Source organism: Lissotriton helveticus, chromosome 5_1 (genome assembly GCF_964261635.1).
Source record: "Lissotriton helveticus chromosome 5_1, aLisHel1.1, whole genome shotgun sequence".
NCBI classification, from domain to species: Eukaryota; Metazoa; Chordata; class Amphibia; order Caudata; family Salamandridae; genus Lissotriton; species Lissotriton helveticus.
Window position 1 is genome coordinate 480,775,505 of NC_136065.1, and position 17,899 is coordinate 480,793,403.

Here is a 17,899-nt window from a genome sequence, read left to right on the forward strand (position 1 = left end):
ACCACACAATCCCCTGGGATGTTCTTTGGTCGATGCCCCACCCATCGTACCCTCCTTACCATAGTGATTGCGCTAGCCATATTAGCTTCGCCTGAACTAAACTGATCACACCAATGACTCGCTAGGTTCATCAAGTCAGGGGTGGACTCCCATACCCCCCTCCCAACCGGCGGAACTCCTGTAAATACGGCCACCAAAAGTGCAGCCTCCGGGGGGAGCTCCAGGGTGTAGCCAGGCTGACGGGGGTGTCTGCTGTTGGCCTTATCCTGACTTTGCCACGCATTATCATTAGGTATAGGATTTACTGACCCGACCCCTATACTTCCCTTCCCTGCTATATTAGTATTCCTTTCTGAGCTAGGTGGCCGACGAGGTTTGGCCTTAAAATCATCAGCTGAGGGCAGGTTGTTGGGTGAAACGTCTAGCTGGGTCGGACCTCCCTTAACCTCATTATGTTGTCTCAACAGTAAATCAATCTTTTCACGTTTGGAGAGAAGCCCCGCTACGCAGGTATTTAAAGTGTCCACAATGTCTTTATCTACAGATACCAGTACAGGTTCTAAACGTGTGATAAATAAGTCCTCCATAAGTTTCCCAATGTGACTCTTCAAGCGCGAATCCAGTCTATGAGTGTGTGCCAAGTTTTTTTTTGCCCTTACCAAAGTACTTAGTGGCTTTCTCTTCTTAAAAGTCTTCTGTGGGGTGGCAGTGGGCGTGGGGGGTGTGGGTATATGGTGGGTCGAAGCATCTGTGGGGATTAAAGGTGTGGTAAGAGTTAGGTTCGAATCCAGATTGGTAATCACGACAGTTGGGACCAATGGGATCTCCCTAATATGGTCAAGTGTCAGGGCCGGGTCAATCTCCTCTGCATTCAGGCCCAGTTCTCTCAGCATTAGCAATTTCTTTAGTCAAAACCCCCACTGCTGAGGTTAAGTATGAGATGATAGATTCAGATTTTCTAGGATGTTTTGCTTTTGTCCCAGCATCCTCTTTGGTACATACCTTCTTCCTTTTGACCATGGTGAGGGTTAGGGGGGGGCCCTGCCCCACCTCTTACTGCCCCGGACGGCCACAGACGGCCCGCCCTCTGCCCGGGCTCCGCTCGGCGTCCCACGACGCGGGAGGTGCTACTGCTGTTTAAGCGCCTCCGGGCGGAAGCTGTAGGCGTGAGGGGGCGGCGTCCCGGTGAAGCATGGGGCGCTGGGAGTTGTGGTCCCCGGTAGGCGCTGCTCGTCCCCTCTCGGCAGTCAGCTGTTGTGCGCCTCGATACTGCCCCTGGGTCCCACGGTGAGTGATGTTTTCCGTAAATGCCCCCGAGACAGAAGATTAGCCCCAAGTCAAATAATAGTCTCTTAATCTCTTCATTCAATTTGGGGGGCAGGGGGGCTTGTGGGGGGGACATCATTCTTGTCTCCAAGGCCTTTGAAATAGAGCTCCTGCTCTAAATCTCTACATTGCCTGTGTACCATAGCACTTTTTAATGTCACTATTCAGTTCAGGCATTAGTGATCTCCAGAACTGAATACGGCTGCTCTACCCTATCTGGCCTACCAAAGACTTCCACGGCCCCTCTAAAAGCTTGCCTCAACGATGCAGCTAGGCTCAAAATAATTTGACCACATTTGTCCCCAACTGAAGGCCTTGAACTGGCTTCCTCTTGAAGCCAGAATCCAGCTCAAGCAGGCCTATATCACACACAAAGCCCTGGGCACAAACTCGCCGGCATATCTCGCCCGGAAAATCGTGGTATCTGGGGAACTAAGAAACTCCCGGTCCGCCAGAGACCGTGTGCTCCAGCCACCCCGCTTCCGCAAGGAAAAAACATATAACCAAGCGTTCTCTGGGGCTGCACCAACAATCTGGAACTCAATACCATCCTCCATCAGAAGAATGCCTTCTCTGTCAATCTTCAAAAAGGAAGCGAACACCTTTCTAATGAGCAAATTCCTCTAATGACTTTCCTTGTTGCGCATAACGCCTTTTGTCATGGCTTTTGTTTCTATGCATAATTTCCCGTATTGATTGGCCCTTTCCATGGACCAATTCTCACTACTTCAAATGTTCCACTAGTTCTCTCTGCCTTTTTGCTATCATATCTCCCCTCTTATACAATTGCTGGTTTTCTCTTTTTATTGCTGACTTGTCGCTATGCTCATTAGGGAACTGTACTGATTATTGTATATAACTCTGGCTTTGTCCTAATGTAGTCCATTCCCTATTCTCCATCCTTGTGTTTTGCCTGTGCCTAACCTGTACGAAACGGGTTATCCCTGTAAATCGCTCTGATCCCCTAATGGGTCATGTTCGCGCTCTATAAAACCTATAATAAAAAATAAAAAAATACTGTGTTCCAAACCCCCTGTGTGTTTGGCCGTCAGACCTCTGTACTTGTAAATGTGGGGTTAGTGCTTCCACTGCTATCAAATTCCATTCATGATTTTTACATTCATCCTTTTCCATTCCTTTCTGGAGACTACACTATGCTTCTATTGTTTTTTGTTGTGATGGTAATGTGTGCGCTAGATTTTTAACATAGCTACATTGCCCCTTCTCACTGGACTTATCTTAGTGTAGTTCTGAACTTCTCAATATTCCTCCGTCAGTTTTCTATCTAAAACTCTATCCACTAATTTACCATTATCAGATCAATACCAAATTTCCTGACTTCATCAATTTCATTAAGTAATCTATTATGGCCCCCTGAATAAAACGTTGCTGTTGCCTTATTCCACATTGTTCTCCTCTGTACTGTCTTTTGGAAATGTACAAATGCAATATCATTTGACGTTAAACTTCTAAGACAGTAAACTGTGTAGCATATTTAAATTCTTGTGTAGTTCATACACTCATTTTCCTAATCTTAAGCAAACAGATCTTTACATTGTAGGTTTTACTCCAAATGTGTGTGCATTTATGTCGTTGGCTGATAATCAGGGGGCCGGTTTACGACACACAATTTTTCATCCCTGTCCTCCAACAGCCTGCAAACAAAAAGTTCACAATTCTCACACGTTTTTCCCTGAACACAGGTCTCAATATTCCTTTCATCAGCGATTAACTTCTGATTAACAATCTTGTTAGCTAGCATAACTTTTCACAAGGCCTTTTTGAGCAGCATAGCAAAGGTGCAATCAAGAAAAATGACCCTCACTACCCCTAGTACAGTAGCAAAACGACAGCCACAACAGTGATCCAATGGTCTCTTCACAACGCTGAGTCACAGGCTATTGCACCTGTGGCATAAATGATAGCAACACCCATGAAGAATGCAAAATCATAACCGTCGTGCAATTACTCAATGACCATGCCTACCAAATAAATTACACTATACTGTAATATATTGATCGTGTTCTGGTTTCCTAACTCTGGATCCCTACATATTAGGAGAGGACTGTAGCTGCTGCATGAGACCCACTTTTTGAACTGTAAAGTCGCATTCCTGAATCAGACTCTAGAATAACAGACTTATTTCAACTTCACAAATGGTATTTGCTACACCAGCCATTAAAGTCAATTTCCACCATTCTGTAAATCTAGCGATGAGGTAGTTTTGTGGGTGTTTCCCAGTGGCGGTACTGGTAAAAGTTGGTGAAAACGCACACACTCACAATGTGTTAGCTTTTCCCCTACCACCTGCAAGTAGTTTCCAACCCTGAAAAGACTTCTTGGACTACCTCTCACAGAACTTTTGGAAGAAAGGAATGTTTTAATCTTCTGATTTGATCACGGTGATATAATCCTATTCAGAGAATCGGACTATGCAAGCTTTTACATTTAGAGAGATATCATTAGTGACGCTCAAAAGATTTGGCCAATATCACCAAGTTCATCAGAATTTCAACGAATTTGCAGTTCTTGGTCCACATCTGAATATTAGGTTTCAGTTTACCCATGAGAAGAGGCAGAGGCAGTAATCCATTTTTGCTGGGGTGCAATCTGCAGAAGGGAGAAAATGACCACAAATTTGAACAGGTTAGTGCTGAAGATTTTGGCCTGTCGGTGTCATCATAAGAGGATGCCTTGAGATCTAGCAGAGTATCATACTTTTACTAGTAGATGGTAACATCATTGCCCCCTGTTGCTACCAATTCTAGTAGATCCACAAATATGGAAAGTTAAGGGAATTAGGGGTGATTCCTGAGGTACTCCAAAAGTCCATCAAAATATGTATGAGCCATTGGATTTAATCTGTACAAACTGTGTGATGTCCTTCGGTAAGGTTAAGTTAACCAGTACTGATCCCACCAATACCCATGCAGGTGGAAAGCCTGTGGATAGTATCTCAGTGTTGTTCATATCAAATTACCTCTTAGTGGTCGAGTAAGAACAGAAGGAAGGGACCCCAATGGACCATAATAAGTAGAACCTCATTTAATCCGTGTAGGATATCTATTACTGTACTTCAACAGCTATTGATATTTTGAATGAAGAAAATAATGAAACAATTTCCAAAGCACAACAGCTGTTCAAGGGAGCACCCTGGCAGTGACAGAATAAAGGAACTGGCACAGTGTGGCATGTTAACATGAAAAAGACAGGCAGATTCGTAGCAGCTTTCAAAAATGCAGCTCATTGTAGGTAGTACAAAAAGCCAACGGTAGATGGTGCCAAGCCTTAGCTGCCATAAAAGAAAAGAAGCAAGCTCCCCTTCAGGAACATCTGATCCTAGGAATCTGGAACAAATGAGCATCAGAAGATCACAAAGTTCTAGATGGAATCTAGCGCAGGAATTGTTCTGACAAATATTTAGGACCAGAGTTGTAAAGCCTTCAGTGAGCCAGCACCAGAGCTATAGAAATGATGTCCTATTGATACACGGTGAGGTAATTTGAGGATTAAATGGAATGACACTTTCTGCACTGTCTGTAAATGATCGAATCGTCCAGTAGTCCAAGATATACTGTATTGGCATAATCCAACCTCGCCGTGATCGATGCTCACACCACTGATTTGTGAGTTTCGAGAAGGTCCAGAAAGTTCTTGAGAGAAAGCAAAAGAGCAAAGAAAATGTAGTTAATTTCACTCTCAAATTTCTAACTACTGTAGATAGCTGAAAAGGAGGGGGGGGCAGACCACTGGCCACCAGTTATTTGCCCAGTTATCTTGTGCAGTTAAAAAAAACCAGGATTTGAGGGTTATTCTGTTTCGTCCAGTTTATTACACTTGTGAGACAGGATTTAAAAGTGTTCTGGCCAACAGTTGGGTTTTTGTCAATCCAAAAGATCAACTGCTTCACATCTGCATATTAGATGGCACTAAAGCCGTAGGACTGAATCAGAGAAGCCAGGGAGGCTATGCACGTTCAGCATTGTGGGGCTATGTTAAGGGCCCTGCAGCACCCCATAGTTAAGCAGTTGCTTCATGATGAGCAAGCAGATATGAGCACTGATTGACTTCTGTCACAACGGAAATACTGTATCCATCATATGAGAAGCTGTTTGTGTCATTCCCTTTGCTGATTTTAAAAGCAAAAGACAAAAGTATGCACTTTAAAAGTCCTCCACTGATCCAAAAATCGTTTCGCTAAACCAATTGCAGTTTTTTGTGCCAATGATCACTAAACTTCATTTTAACATCAATGCTAAGCTTGGAAGCTCATAATGGGATAAAGGTGGAAATTGAGATACATTTATGAGGAGTGCTGGGGTAGTTGTATAACTATCATTGTTTACTTACAGAGAGATTAACAACTGTGCAGAGGCAATGTGACCTTCAGGTTGTTTTATTTTTAACTCACAGACTAGCGCCGTTGATGGATTATGATTAAAACACAGGGAATGTCAAGTCAAAAGTCCTATTGCAAAGCTAAGGCAAGCTCTTGAAACCAACAGAGGAGGTGTCATTACTCTAGTATTCCCTTCCTTCTCATCCACCCATCCCCACTGATATTTGTTTGGAGCTCTAGTCCAATGTATGTGTCCATAATGCAATTCAGAAGGTCCAAGACAGACATGTCCGGTTTGTCTTCTGCATTTGGCCTTTGCTGCTCTTCAATCTTTGCTAGGTTGTTCCAGTACAAATTGTGGTTTAGATGTTAGCACTCACCTCAAATGAAGATGAAGCTCATACAAGTACCTTATGGCACCTGGTTTCCGGATAGCAGCATACAATGTACTTTATGATTGACTGATTTTTCGAAATCCTGATCAAACAGTTGCAAGTGCCGAGTTTCTCATTCGACTAAGTGGTCTTGACAACTCCCTAGTTTGCACCCTAAACATCTCCCTCTAGCCTTGTAAATGCATATTGTATGTTGTGTAGTAACACTAGCTAGCAGTAGGTCTTCTACGTTCTGTAAGCAATTGTAAAACATTCATGATACAGACACAAGTTTAGTTGCTTTGATATAATTTGCTGTAAAGGATACATAATAAAAACCTCCAAATCTTTATTAAAACTCACTTTTCATGACGAAAATTAGCACACAAAAAAAAGAATAGAGACTACTTAATACTGGATATTGAAATGCACATAAAGAGACCATGTGTGCATTACATCCTGTATAGGAAATGCTATTTTTTTGTTTCTAAACCATATCATTAGAATTTAAAAGACACTAAATGTTAATCATCCTAGATTACAAATGTACACCCAATACAAGAAACGTACCTGTACAATACAAATGTAAACACTCTGACCCTAAACCCAAATGAGCAATGTTGTTGTCAATAAATTAGAAGTTATATATGGTGTAACTGTGCAATTGTTATTTTGCTTTAATTAAATATTCATATTATAATTCTTCAATTTGCAAATTCTACATGCTTACATCATCCACTCACTCATAACCTCTACATTAGCAATATGTTCATTTACCCACACCACTCTAATACACTGCATATGCTATTTTATTCATCATATATAAGATGACTGAAAGATCCACAAATACCTGTTGAAGCAAGTAACTGGATATTCTCCAATATTGTGCGGGTTTTGAAATAACTGAAGTATCCCACAATGAATTCGTTTTTATTATATAAGAAAAAAAACATTTATACATTACATTCCTCAGATAGATTCGTTAGCATTAAGTCAGATATTTATTCAATGTTCTAAAAAGCTCATACGTTTCCAATGCAGTTCTAGCAAAAACTTGTCCTGGACATGTATGTCTGCAACCGTATTATTCCTACTCTTGTCATGCATCACTAATAGTTCCCTGCATGCCACCTCTGTCCTGCGAATTGGGATAATAGAGGAACTGTCCCTCAAATGCTGTAGGATGATACATCCTCTTAGGCTTCCTTTTATCAATTTCTCTCAAAAACAATCTTGAATGCTACTGCTTATATTTCCTATGAGTACCTGTACAATTGTTGATATTAAAATAAGAATAAATTATGCAACTAAAATACCTAAACAAACTGTGGCACAATATCAGAATAATATTAATGTTGGAGGTGAGGGAGTGAGGGTGGAGATGCAGTATGCATAGATGGCTAGAAATGTCTTATGGCAAATACTATTTTGTGATTTAAATAAGTTTAAGGTGGCACTGAATTTCACTTATTTACTTGCTTGAACTTCAGATGAAATCTTGCCTTTTAACACTATATTAATAAACAGTGTTCTATTAAGTGTTTTTTTCTTTCTGGATATAATGTGTTTGCATGCTGAATTCTATACAGAAGACGGTGCTGGGGACCATAAGTAAATCAAACTCCATTTTGAGCAAATATAAATATTATGCAAACAACCATGCTGTTATTAGACAGGCACTATGTAAATTTACTATTGGCTTCAACACTGTACTTTCTCCAACAGCTACTTGCGCGACTACTTTTGAAACACAATACTCAGTAAAAATCCAATTCCAAAAATATCTGTGGAATGAATTATGAATTACTAAAATAAAGTAGATGAGTTCTGTAATTTCACAAAAATTTTCATTGCACACTAGGTTTACAAATTCAAACACTAATAGGATTTAAAAATATCCATACCACTACACTCGCACACCAAACTAATAATGAGATTTGGAATTGCATTAAATAAATAGAACTGTATCCATGTGTTCTGTTGACATGATACTTTAAAGCGCACAATGGTAAAACAATTGTGAGTTTGCAAATATCGAATGCAGTAGGAATTTTAAATTGCATTATCAAAAATAGCGTAAACCTATGCAGTGGAACATAATCGTACTGCACTTTCATTGGCTCATGGAATCCCACTCTTATTTACAACTTACTGGAATACATGACTCCTCTGTGCATGTCCTATTAAAGTTCAATCCTCTATATTATTTGCACTCCATTATTCTAATGATAAGGCATCCTAAAAGGGAAACAGGTAAAGAACGTTTGCTGCTACTTCCGATTTCTGTGGAGTAGGGAATGGCCAGGCTATGGTGGTTTTCAAGCTGATTTAGTCGTAAACTTTCCTTAGATCTGCATTGAATATTAAAACGCCTCTTTAAAAACCCAGTCTCTAGGTTTGGCATTTTAACCTGAAATACACGATAGTGTTTGTAACATTCTAGGGTAGAATGAGGACTTGCACTGGCAAAGTAAAGCTGGACAAAATGATCATCACCCTAGAGCATAACTATTCAAACAAACTAAGAAAAATTGGACCAGGTCAGACCGTTTGTTCAAACATAACCTGCATCTAAAAGTAATGCCTCGGCTAGTTATATTCCCTTTTATATTACTCAATTCTGCACTAAACACAAAGAAGGTAAAACGTAGTCTAAGCACAGTAAATGCAACAAATCTATGACTGCAGTTGAATCTTCAGACATTGAATCTGCAACCCTCATTAGAAAATCCGTTGTTTATGCTGTCTCATGGAAGCTTGCAATCCTCGTTTGGTGGGGCACAGCCAATATAGCATTCTGTTGTTCGCTTTCAAAGCAGATTTCATAATTTCATCAGTTTTGAAAATAAAACTAAAATAACCCAAGCAAAGTGTGGAAACTTCTTGTTGTTTAAGTAGCTGGTTCACTTAGTGTATATTCTATGGTTTTCCCCTCATACCCTGGAGGTGGCGTCAAGGGCACTATAGTTTGGACCAAATCAGCCTTACTTGATTGGTTTAATCTAAAGTCCTTGAGATGGAGTTTATCGGATTTTATTCTCCGGACTTTCAATGGTTTCACCTCCTTTTCATTGCTGGAGTTAAGTTTGCCTTGTTGGTGCTCATTGCTAGATCCATCTTTTGGACTTATTGTCGTTGGTGTGTTTTCATCCAGCTCGTTCAGTGACTCGTAGGAAGGCAGAGACATGCTGATCCTCGCATTTCTATCAAAGGGGGTCTCTTCATTTGCGGAAAATTCAGGCCCCATAACATCTTCATAGCTTGGAATTGCATATCGGAGAGCATGTTCATCTTCCTGGCTGCACAACAATATGAAAAATAGCAATTTACCAAAAATAAAATATAATTTTCACAATCACCTTCAAAACAATCGTTTATTGCTGGAACGCACAGTACCTGAATTCTCGTATACAAATTTGTGGTTTGAAAAACTCCAGTAAAGGATTAAATCAAATAATACATTAGAACATTTTCCTTGACAGATGTATAACTAAATTTAAAGCTGTAATATGCACTATTTTAAGAGTGCAGCAAAAATCTAATTCAAGCTTGCATGATCCTCAAGTAAGCTGTGGAAAGTTAATGGCCTGCAACATAAAGCAGCATTTTGGATATTCAACCTATTCTGCTATAATTGAAATATGGACCACATATTGCTATACCAGCGGCACTACTTTCAGGTGATTTAAAGTGTTCAGCCTAGGTTGCAGCACGTGGTCTGTCTCCTCGTCCAGCCCCAACTGTCAATCTTCAAACTCCCTCTGCCGGCAGCACCGTTAATACCACAGTACCTTAATAGTGGTTCTTTTTTATTTCAAAGTATTTTATTAAGAATTTTACACATACACTTTAAGCATCGCTCTTCATGGGGTAGCATCCCCAGTTGGACGTACCTGCTTGTGGTACAAGTTAAGGTATACGTGATCGGATGCCCCCCTTCCTTACATCTGTCCTACTATAAGAGTAAAGGTAAGTGAAAAGATGGAAAAGAGATGCCCGGAAGTATACCTAAACCCAGTTGCAATTTAGGCCAGCACAACAGAGACAAGGCTAAAGGGTAGAAATTTAAAAATAAACATGCGAGAATGCGATGGTATCTCAACTTGCAAAGGGCTCTCGTGAAATTGACTGGCAGTATTTTAGCCAATATCGGTGTGTTAATGCTTCCGCTTTAGGAAGCTGTAAGCAACTTCCAAAACAAATGTTCGAATCCCAACCGGGCAAAAGTCAGCATACCGAGGTCAGTAAAGCAGTACTACTGAATTGGGTAACAGTAACATCTGTTTTCTACAGCGACAAGTCTGTGGGATAGTGGTGCCTGCAAACTTCTATGACAATGGCACTGCTGTTCAGATATGAGTCAAGGTAGTAAGAACTGGGTTCTGGGTGACGAACACTCGAGAGTTGGGGTGAATAGGATCTCTGGATTCTGCTTCTTCAAATAGGGCAACACAATGGAAGGAATGGTCTCTCTTACCATACTGTAGCATAACAAGCACTGGCAAAGCCAACAGGTCAGGTTTAATGTGACAGTGCGTGCAAACAGGCATGCATAAACAAGGTTTACAAGCCATAATAATAATTTGCGATTTATAGTGCACACGATTACCCCCAAGGGTTTTCTGGCGCAGGGTAAAGGCAGATAGGATGTCCCAGAACGCTGACTTAGACTAGCCCGGTCTTCAGATTTTTTGCAAAAGGTGAGTAATGACTTACAGTTTCTAAGAGCGTCAGGCAGAAAATTCCACAACTTTGCAACTAGGTAGGTAGGCAAAGGAACCGCATTTCATATGGGTCAGACAAAAGCTTGGTACAGTAAACACAGATTGATTCGAGGATCTAAAGGACCGAGAAGGCTTGTGAGGAACTTCCAGTTTCTGCATGTTAAGTAGCGCCGAGCCAAGTTTGCCCTTAAACATATAACAGTCAGGGTTGGGTTGGGATCACAATTTGGCCCAGGCACTGACGAAAAAAGTGGCCCACATTTAAGGGGCATGACTCACATTTAAGGGGCATGACTCACATTTAAGGGGCGTGGCCCACATTCAAGGGGCGTGCCCTTTCGTAATACCAGTCGGGAGCCCCTGCTCCCGACTGGTACTACGGTGCTTCGGTCATTGCATCCAGATATGTAAAACAAGTAACATTACACCTACAAGCAGCCAGGACTATTGGCTTTGTCAATGGTTGTTAGTTGCATAAGAAAAAATCAAACCCCATTTGCACAGACAAGGAATGAAAGTAGGAGGATACTGTTCTTCTGCAGGACACAGGGCCAAGGTGGCAATGGCCTACATGCTGAGCAACTAAAAAAAACAGCAAGGCCCCTTTCTGTCACAAAATTATTCGAGCCCTCCAGCGCAGGATCACCTGAATAGCAGCGAAGCCCCTGCTATTACTCACCTACTTAGCCCTCCCCAGACCTTCAGCTGAGGAGCACATGAACAGAGGTAAGGCCCCTGTAATTAGTGAATTAATCAGCCCTCCCCATCCCTCCAGGCCTCAGGGCAATGTCCTGGCAGGGGAGCACAAAACACAGCTGCTGGGTCATCCACGGTAGCCAGGGGGAGGCTGAGGTGAAGATGGTGGGAGTTCCAAATATCACCTGGCCCCCACAGGGAGACCCATTCTTCCTCGCCCACTATGCCCTGAATGTGAAGGGCTGTAGGCGAGGTGTTAAGACTAACACTGTTTCTGGGCTGCATGGGCCCCAGGGGGCCCGAGGTGAAAATGGGTCAAAGGTCTGAGCAAAACCTGGCCCCCAGGAGGCCGATTCTTGCAAACAATCAGCCCTCCCCACCCCACCCTCAGCATGATTGCTTGGCAGGGCAGGGGTGAAGGAAAGTCCACAGCTGATGATTGCTGTAGGGTCCCACAGCGAGACTGCTTTCATTTCTCTGTCTCCGTGCCCTCTGTGGGCAGGTTTTTTTCTCCCCTTTCCCAGTCCACTCTCTGTGGACTGGGGAGAAAAAAACGGCCCACAGAGGGCACTGAGACACCGGCCCTTCGGCCGATGCCCGAATGCCCGCATTGCCAATCCGCATCTGAACACAGTGCATTAGCCTCAATATGTTTGGAAACCTAGAGCCAGTGCAGTTCCTGAAACAAGTGCGAAGCTTAAGCATATTTAGGTAAATGAAAGAGCATCCTAGAAGCAGCATTTTGAACAATATGCAACCAATGGACAGAGGTTGTCTTCGCACCTAGGTACAGCACATTCCATAATCCAATCTGGTTATGACTAGTACCTAGGGTGACCAACCGTCAGTAATTTTCACGGACAGTACGTAAATTATCCCTAAAGTCCGTTGTCCGTGATAGAAGTCTTCACAGACGCCATTTGTCCATAATTTTAGCCTCCCTAAAAGACCAAAGTTCATTACCACGATTGTGATTCCCCAGCTGACGGGAAGGAGACTCCTGTGCTGCATTCTGGAGAGAGGGGCAGAGGGCTGAAAAGAAAAGAGCCTTCTAGCCAGAGTGACTGCTTCCCTAAAGAAATGCAAATGTGCGCAATTAGCAAATGTTAAGGCTGCTTTGGAGCCGGTATTGTTTTAAACTGAGGTCAACTCACTACACACTTCCTGATAACAGGCTATGGGCGAGCCCCTAACTTTAAGATGGCTTTGAATTTCAGTGAGCTCTATACTCACAAGGGTCTAACATTGTTGCAATATTCACAGTTAAAACTGATTTTCCCCAAGACCGCGCTGCTTGTCTTCTGCCAGTCCTCAGAAGTGCCAGCCCCTTCACTCTCCGATAGAAAATAAGACGGTGTTTTTGAAATGTTGTGTATTATCACTGTAAGGTTCTTTACATTTTGTGTGAAATGCCCAGTGATACATAAAAACGGAAACACATTATTTTTTAAAATCATACTCACTTTCTAGCAGTTGTGTGTTGTGTAAATATTTTTATCTCTGAAATAAAAATGTGGCATAAGGGCAGGATACAGAAACATTAATCGTCACCTTTGCTTACCCCCCTCACACAGTTTTTGCTTAACCAAGCTTTTTTTATTAGCTAATAATAGCGAGGTTTATATAGGGTTGCAACACCTGAGAGGAATACCTGTAAGACAGCTCTTCTAATTATTTACTAATATGGTTCGAATGTCTATTTGAGTGCACCGAGAAACAAATGGAGTCTATTACAGGTGTTGGTGTAGTAAAGTGCAGCTGCATTGTTCTTTTAATGGAGGAATGTCTGGTTTCGCCTCATTGATTTCTGAAGCAGGCCTCATTTACTATGTACTCATCACCTCAGGACTCCACCATCCTCTTTTCTTAAGGGGACCATGCAGTGTAGAGAACAAACTGTTCTCTTTGACCAGTTCTGCATTTTCTGCATAGTTCTCTAACAACGGCCAGCAACACAGGCTTTCGAAAATATTTGATGATGTTGGCTGGGGTTTTGAGATCTATTGTGACATCCTTCACTGATGACCCACTTAAGACTTACAAAGTGTTATGCATCAAGGGATCACTGTATCAGTACAGATGGCGCAGTATGTTGCATACATAGCCTTTCTTCTCTGTGTGTGAACTCTGCACATGTCCATTGTCTATGACTATAGCCCCTCTTACATACGTCTCTAAGGAGGGGAATGCCAACATTTATAAAAAGTTAGTTGTGAGAGCTTTTAGTTTATCTTTCTAATTGTGTTATGCAAGAATATATATGGTTTTTGAAATCTAAACGCACACTCAAGGGCTTTAGAGAAATAACCGCTTTGCTGCGGCCGGAATTCCCCCGCGGTGCTGAGGAATTTGACGCGTGCGCGGTTTGGACAGCCCTTGGCCATCCTCTGCACACACCCACCGTGAAGTAGAGATTGGCTAGTCCTGTTTCTGGAAAAACGGGTTAGTGACATACTGATATGGGAAAATTCATTATGAATGACATTTGTAAATGGCACTGTATGAGCCTGCATTGTTAGCCTGCAGATCTTTGGTGCAATCTTGCTCGCTGGTACCCACCAAATACCTTGCCTAAAGGAAAACTGAGAGAATAGGAGGGAGATATTATGGGAAATATCAAAACAATAGTAATGGAAAAGACATTGGATGGTATGATAAATGTATGAATTGTATATCCATTTTATTAATGTTGCACTAGTTATAGAATGTATACCTTTAGTGATATATTTCCTGTGACATCAGCAGGATCAAAAGTCACCTGGCATCACTACCCGGAAGACATTAAAGGCAATATTATGTTACTCTGGTGATGTCACTGGGGTCAAAGGGCATGTGATGTCACTTCCGCTACCCCTGGTATTTTGGCGAATCGACATACATGGCACTAGGTAAAATCTGTATGTTACGGAAATCTATAATTTTGAAACACTTTATCTTAAACTTTAATTTATATGGGCATTTAGTCAATCAATCAATCAGTGCATTTGTAGAGCACACTACTCACCCGTGAAGGTCTCAAGGCGCTAAAGGGGCGGCGGAGAGATAGCTGCTACTGCTCGAACAGCCAGGTCTTGAGAAGTCTTCTGAAGGTCAGCAGGTCCTGGGTTTGTCGCAGGTAGATGGGGAGGGTGTTCCAGGTCTTGGCGGTGAGGTGGGAGAATGATCTGCCACCAGTGGTCGTTCGGTGGATGCATGGGACGGTGGCGAGGGTGTGGTCGGTGGAGCGAAGCTGGCGGTTTGGGCGTAGAAGGAGAGTCGTTTGTTGAGGTATGCTGGTCCGGCGTTGTGGAGTGCTTTGTGAGCATGGGTGAGGAACTTGAAGGTGATCCTCATGTTGATGGGGAGCCAGTTCAGGTCTCTCAGGTGGGCAGTGATGTGGCTGTGGTAGGGGATGTCGAGGATGAGACGTGCGGAGGCGTGCTGTATGCGTTGAAGTCTTTTCTGGAGTTTGGCTGTGGTTCCCACGTAGAGGGGAGGGCCTGGGTGACCGACCTTCTGGTTCCGGTGGGGATCCAACTGTAGACCGTGTGAAGCATGTTGAGGGTGATGAAGCAGGAGGAGGAGACGCCGTTGACTTGCTGGGTCATTGAGAGTGATGAGTCTAGGATGAACCCCAGGTTGCGTGCGTGGTCGGTGGGTGTTGGTGCTGCCGCCAGCATGGTCAGCCACCAGTAGTCATCCCAGGTGGATGGGGTGGAGCCGAGGATGAGGAACTCCGTCTTGTCTGAGTTCAGTTTCAGGCGACTGCTCTTCATCCATTCGGCGACGGCCTTCATTCCTTCGTGGAGGTTGGTTTTAGCGGTTGTGGTGTCCTTGGTGAGGGAGAGGATCAGCTGTGTCGTCGGCGTATGAGACGATGTTGAGGTTGTGTGATCGGACGATGTTGGCGAGCGGTGCCATGTAGATGTTAAAGAGGGTAGGGCTGAGGGATGATCCTTGGGGTACGCCACAGATCTTGATGGCTTTGGATCGGAATGTGGGGGGGAGGCAGATTCTCTGGGTTCTGCCAGTGAAGAAGGAGGTGATCCAGTCCAGGGCTGTGTCGCGTTTCCCCGCATCATGGAGGCGTGTGTGTAGGGTGTGGTGGCAGACGGTGTCAAAGGCAGCCGAAAGGTCCAGGAGGATGAGGGCCACGGTTTCGCCTTCGTTCATCAGGGTCCTGATGTCGTCAGTGGCGGTGATGAGGGTGGTTTTGGTGCTGTGGTTGCTGCAAAATCCCGATTGGGATGTTGAAGAGCTCTTTGCTGTTGTGTGCATGGTTGTCGATGCGTTCCTTGAAAGAGGTCCTTTTGGCGGTTCGAATGAGTTGGTGGTGCTTGCGGCTGGCGTTCTTGAGGGCAGCGTGTTTGTCCGGTGTCTGTTCGTGGCGCCATTTCTTCTCAAGTCCTCGGCAGGTCTGCTTGGATGCCTGGAGGTCGGTAGTGGACCAGCTGGCCCTTCTGTTGGTGCGTCTGTTTGAGAGTTTCTTGATCGGGCAAGAGTGTTGGCGCAGTCGTCAAGCCATTGTCTGAGGTTGTAGGTGGCTGCGTCTGTGTTGGTGTGGTCGGTTGGTGAGTCTCGAGCAAAGGTGGTGATTAGCTGGTCTTTGGTGACCTTGTTCCAGGTGCGTGGGGAATTCGTTGCGGGTAGTTGTGAGCAACGTGTTTCTTGAAAGAGAAGTGGATGCAGTGGTGGCCGGTCCAGTGGAGTTCGGTGGAGTGGCTGAAGGTGACGTGGTTACTGGCGGAAAAGATGGGGTCGAGCCATGGGCATCCGTAGACATTTTTCCAGGGGGGCAAAATGTTAACGTCATCACCATCCTCCGACATGATGTGTGCCAGGTGGGGCACAAGAAACACTGGGGAGCAGAACTGGGATAGACTCAATTAAATGCCAGGAATCCAGGACATGTGACTGACCCTGCCACAGGCCAACAAACACCACCTGTAGGGAAAACGCTAAACTTTCTGACAAGGTACTTTATCTCTGTCTGCTCGGTGTGCAGACTTCTGGGTCCTCTATCCAACACCAATCAAGGCTGTCTGTGGCACGATTCGATTTTTATCAGAATAGTTTAAAACAGCCTATGATTAAAGCACCAGATTAAATATACTGTATGCACAGTGTATGTTAGGGATTATTTTTTAGCACACATATTTACCAATATTGGCTTCTTGGAGCTAGAATTCATGATAACTTTTATCCAAAGTTAAAGCACAACGTCAAAGTTAGTAATAAATAATGCATCAATCACACACGCTAGTGATTCGCCAATGGGTGCTCCCTTTACTAGAATTCCCCGGGCATTGCTAAGTTTTACATACTTTCAATTATTTATACAAAATAAAATTTATAGGTCCAAACATGGCATGGGTCCAAATGTTAGCTCTATTTTTTAAAAGAAATTTAGAGTCAATGTCAAACTGACAACGTGCCCACGTTTAGGGATACAATAATGGCCAGCTCCCTTATGCGGAAGCCCGGCACCGTAAATGTGTGGCACATGCGACGCCTGCAGCGTCGGCACATCACAGGTCCAGGTATGCTGAGTCTTACACAGTGGTCGAAGTGGGGGAAAAATGAAGGGGAACAGTAGGCGGAGAATCAAAGGGCGGGAATAACTCAAGGATTGGATCTGTGGGTGGAGCCAGAGGTGTGGCCAGAATGCGCAGAAATCCCAATTTTTAGTATTTGTTTGGCATTTCACTGTCCAGTTTAATCAACCAATGGATACACATGATTATTTAAGGTTATAATGAGTTATTGACATTAAAATATATTCACGAAGTGGGATATGCTTCTAATCACAGAATGTACCAAATACGATAAAATGTGGAAACACAAGCCATTTGTCTCCGAGCCATGGAGTTTGTCATCAGCACTACTCCCTTTTTCCACAACAGCAGTTCAAACATGAATGGCAAAATATCCTAGTTTGCAAATGTTTCCTCTAAAATTATGGCTCTGCCATATTTGCCTCATAATGCAAAATCAGCTGCATGATCTGACCAATTTAACTAATAAATTGTTTGTAGCTCAAACATATCAAAAGTTAATATAAAATGTGACTAGTGTTGGAGTGGATGGCCTATTGTAAAGGTTGACTGGTCACCTTTCTCACTGCTGCGTTTGTATGTTACACTTGTACTAAAAAGGCAAAATCTTTCCAGAGACTGTTAGCATGTGTACACACGTCAAAATAATAAAATATCTGAAAATATACTGAATTACGCTGCAGCCTTTTTTTATGCATAATTTAGTCAACACTACAGCATAATGTTGTCATCCTTTGCTGCATAATTATTTCCAGTGGCCCCACAGCAGGCAGCACATGTTAAAAGTGCTTGTGAATGAAGCCGGGTGAATAAGTTTGCGAACTTAGTTTGGTGTGTGTGCAAATCGTGCATTGCCAATCCCTGGTACTACTGCTGAAACAAGGCCAATGGAGGTACCTATGGGTG

The 17,899-nt window shown here is 43.2% G+C and overlaps 1 protein-coding gene across 3 annotated transcripts in view; it reads right to left on the minus strand.

The window, feature by feature from the left end:
- Nucleotides 1-6,953: 6,953 nt before the first annotated feature.
- The window catches only part of TMEM51 (transmembrane protein 51), a 188,676-nt gene continuing 177,730 nt past the window's right edge, over nt 6,954-17,899 (minus strand). For all 3 annotated transcript variants that reach the window (XM_078642791.1, XM_078642792.1, XM_078642793.1), the window contains one exon: nt 6,954-9,338. In XM_078642791.1, coding sequence (XP_078498917.1) covers nt 8,930-9,338 — 409 coding nt within the window. In that variant the 3' untranslated portion in view covers nt 6,954-8,929. The remainder of the gene's footprint in view (nt 9,339-17,899) is intronic.